This window comes from Oryzias latipes, chromosome 20 (genome assembly GCF_053564925.1).
Source record: "Oryzias latipes strain Hd-rR chromosome 20, Olatipes_Hd-rR_3.1".
In the NCBI taxonomy this organism is placed as follows: domain Eukaryota; kingdom Metazoa; phylum Chordata; class Actinopteri; order Beloniformes; family Adrianichthyidae; genus Oryzias; species Oryzias latipes.
The window spans coordinates 22,075,614-22,077,379 of record NC_136256.1 but is presented as its reverse complement, the minus strand read 5'-3'; the positions used below and the strand labels follow the sequence as shown (position 1 = coordinate 22,077,379).

General features: G+C 36.2%; 1 protein-coding gene across 1 annotated transcript; it reads right to left on the bottom strand.

Moving 5' to 3' along the window:
- Nucleotides 1-423: 423 nt before the first annotated feature.
- Nucleotides 424-1,333, bottom strand: LOC101164440 (leukocyte cysteine proteinase inhibitor 1-like). The gene is made up of 3 exons (XM_004081068.5): nt 1,142-1,333; nt 943-1,044; nt 424-721 (listed from the first exon to the last, which is right to left on the bottom strand). The coding sequence occupies exons 1-3, from the start codon at nt 1,208-1,210 to the stop codon at nt 593-595; spliced, it is 300 nt and encodes a 99-aa protein (XP_004081116.1). The 5' UTR covers nt 1,211-1,333; the 3' UTR covers nt 424-592.
- Nucleotides 1,334-1,766: the final 433 nt, after the last annotated feature.

The following is a 1,766-nucleotide window of genomic DNA, read 5'->3' as shown; positions in this document are numbered from 1 at the left end:
GTTGTGCTTATTTTACAACATGTTTATTATTTATTTATGTATTTATTTTTATATAAATTACTTTGATGTGTTCAGCAGCAGGAAAAGTGCTAGATATATGAAGTTACACTTAAAGTAACATGGTGGAAAATGCATAAAACATAAAACAACAGTTTTTGTCCAATACAACCATTTTTAAAACTTTTTTTCTAAATTGGTCCGAGGTGACTGTGTTCAAAACTGAATACTTGCAGTTACAAAAAACAGTTTGGCCCCAAAACGCATACAGAACTCTCTACATTGGTCACAGCAAAATTGTATCAGATTGGACCCTGACAACCCAAAATCTATAACTTTAAACAGGGAGCCACAAGGGCAACATGGTCTGACTAATTTTTTCCACCTTTTAAGTTTCCAGAAATTATAAACAGAGATAAGACAGAATCTAAACAAATCTGTTTATTGTGCACATATTTTGATCAAATGTGTTGTGCTGAATGAACAACTACATCTACATGATTATGCAGATATCACATGGCAGACATTTTCAGACAATGAAAAGCTGGATAACTGTAAAGGTTAGAGGCACTGAATCTTATGATGTATAGTCTCTTTAAAGGGGCTCAATGGGGTCAGGGTACTTATGACCGTCTTGAATTTTCACCAGCTCAGTATTTCCTTCCAGGTCTTCGAAAACCTCAATGTGAACAAAGTTTTCTTTTCCCTCATGGGGCGCGTAGACCTAAACAGAAGAGCAAAACATAGGTTTTGTTTTCCCATATTTAAATAAAACAAAATTAATTAACAGAGCAACCTCCTCTGAATTTAATACCATTTTTTTAAACATTGTCCCATATAAACTGAGGTTTTAAAATACTGAGAGGGACAATTCAGTTAGATAAATAACTAAAATTTTTTAGCAAAGTAGATGTTTATTCTCCGTGTTGCAATAACAGTCCTTACCTTTATGTAGTACATGATTCCAGCCACGACCTGACTCCTGTAGCTTATTGCCCCGAAAAGATCAAAGCGTTTTCCTGCCATTTCCTCCGCTCGATCTTTTACCTAAAACCAAGTGAGATAAAAGAAATAATTTTATGAACAAAAAAGGCCATGCAACTTGTTAATTTGCTTTAAATTTATTTCCTCTATTTCTACTTACTAGATTGCAGATTTTCTGGATGTCTTCATTGGCGACCCTAGTCTCAGTGAGTCCTCCTGGTGTTGACATGGCAGCAGCTTTGTAATGGAACAGCAGTAACAGAAGAAGCAGCAAAAACTGATGAGATTGCTCTCAAAACCCCTCTATTTAAGTGAGGAGATTAGCCCAAAGGCAAGACAACCCAACGGTTGGGATGTTTAAGCAGGAAAAAATATGATCAATCCTGAAAGAAGCAACGTCTGGTTTCTTCAGAACTCTGTCCCCAAACTCTTCCACAGTAAGAGGATTCTGCAATCAACTATGTGCTCATGCTGTTTAAAGCAGCACCTCAAGCTACACATGATCATTTAAAAAATTCACCTCAATAGAAAAATTATTGCATATTAGAAGTGCATAAATGATAAACAGTAGATTTCCAATAAAGCTAGCATATTTAAAAAAAAAAGATTATTGGAATTAGTCTAATCAAATTTTCAGTTTCAGCAACAGTTTGGCTTCAAAACGGACGGAGCACTACTGAAGGCCCAGGTGTGAAATGCACGGTCCGCCACTGAATTGGCCCAAAGGCAAGACAACCCAATGGTTGAGATGTTTAAGCAGGAACAAATATGGGTGATCCTGAATG

Bases quoted from the DNA above. Each gene is read 5' to 3' on its own strand.
- LOC101164440 (XM_004081068.5), bottom strand. From the start codon at position 1,210: ATGTCAACACCAGGAGGACTCACTGAGACTAGGGTCGCCAATGAAGAC. The intron at 1,045-1,141 runs GTAAGTAGAAAT...ACTTGGTTTTAG, and splicing joins TCCAGAAAATCTGCAATCTA to GTAAAAGATCGAGCGGAGGA. The intron at 722-942 runs GTAAGGACTGTT...TCTTCTGTTTAG, and splicing joins GAATCATGTACTACATAAAG to GTCTACGCGCCCCATGAGGG.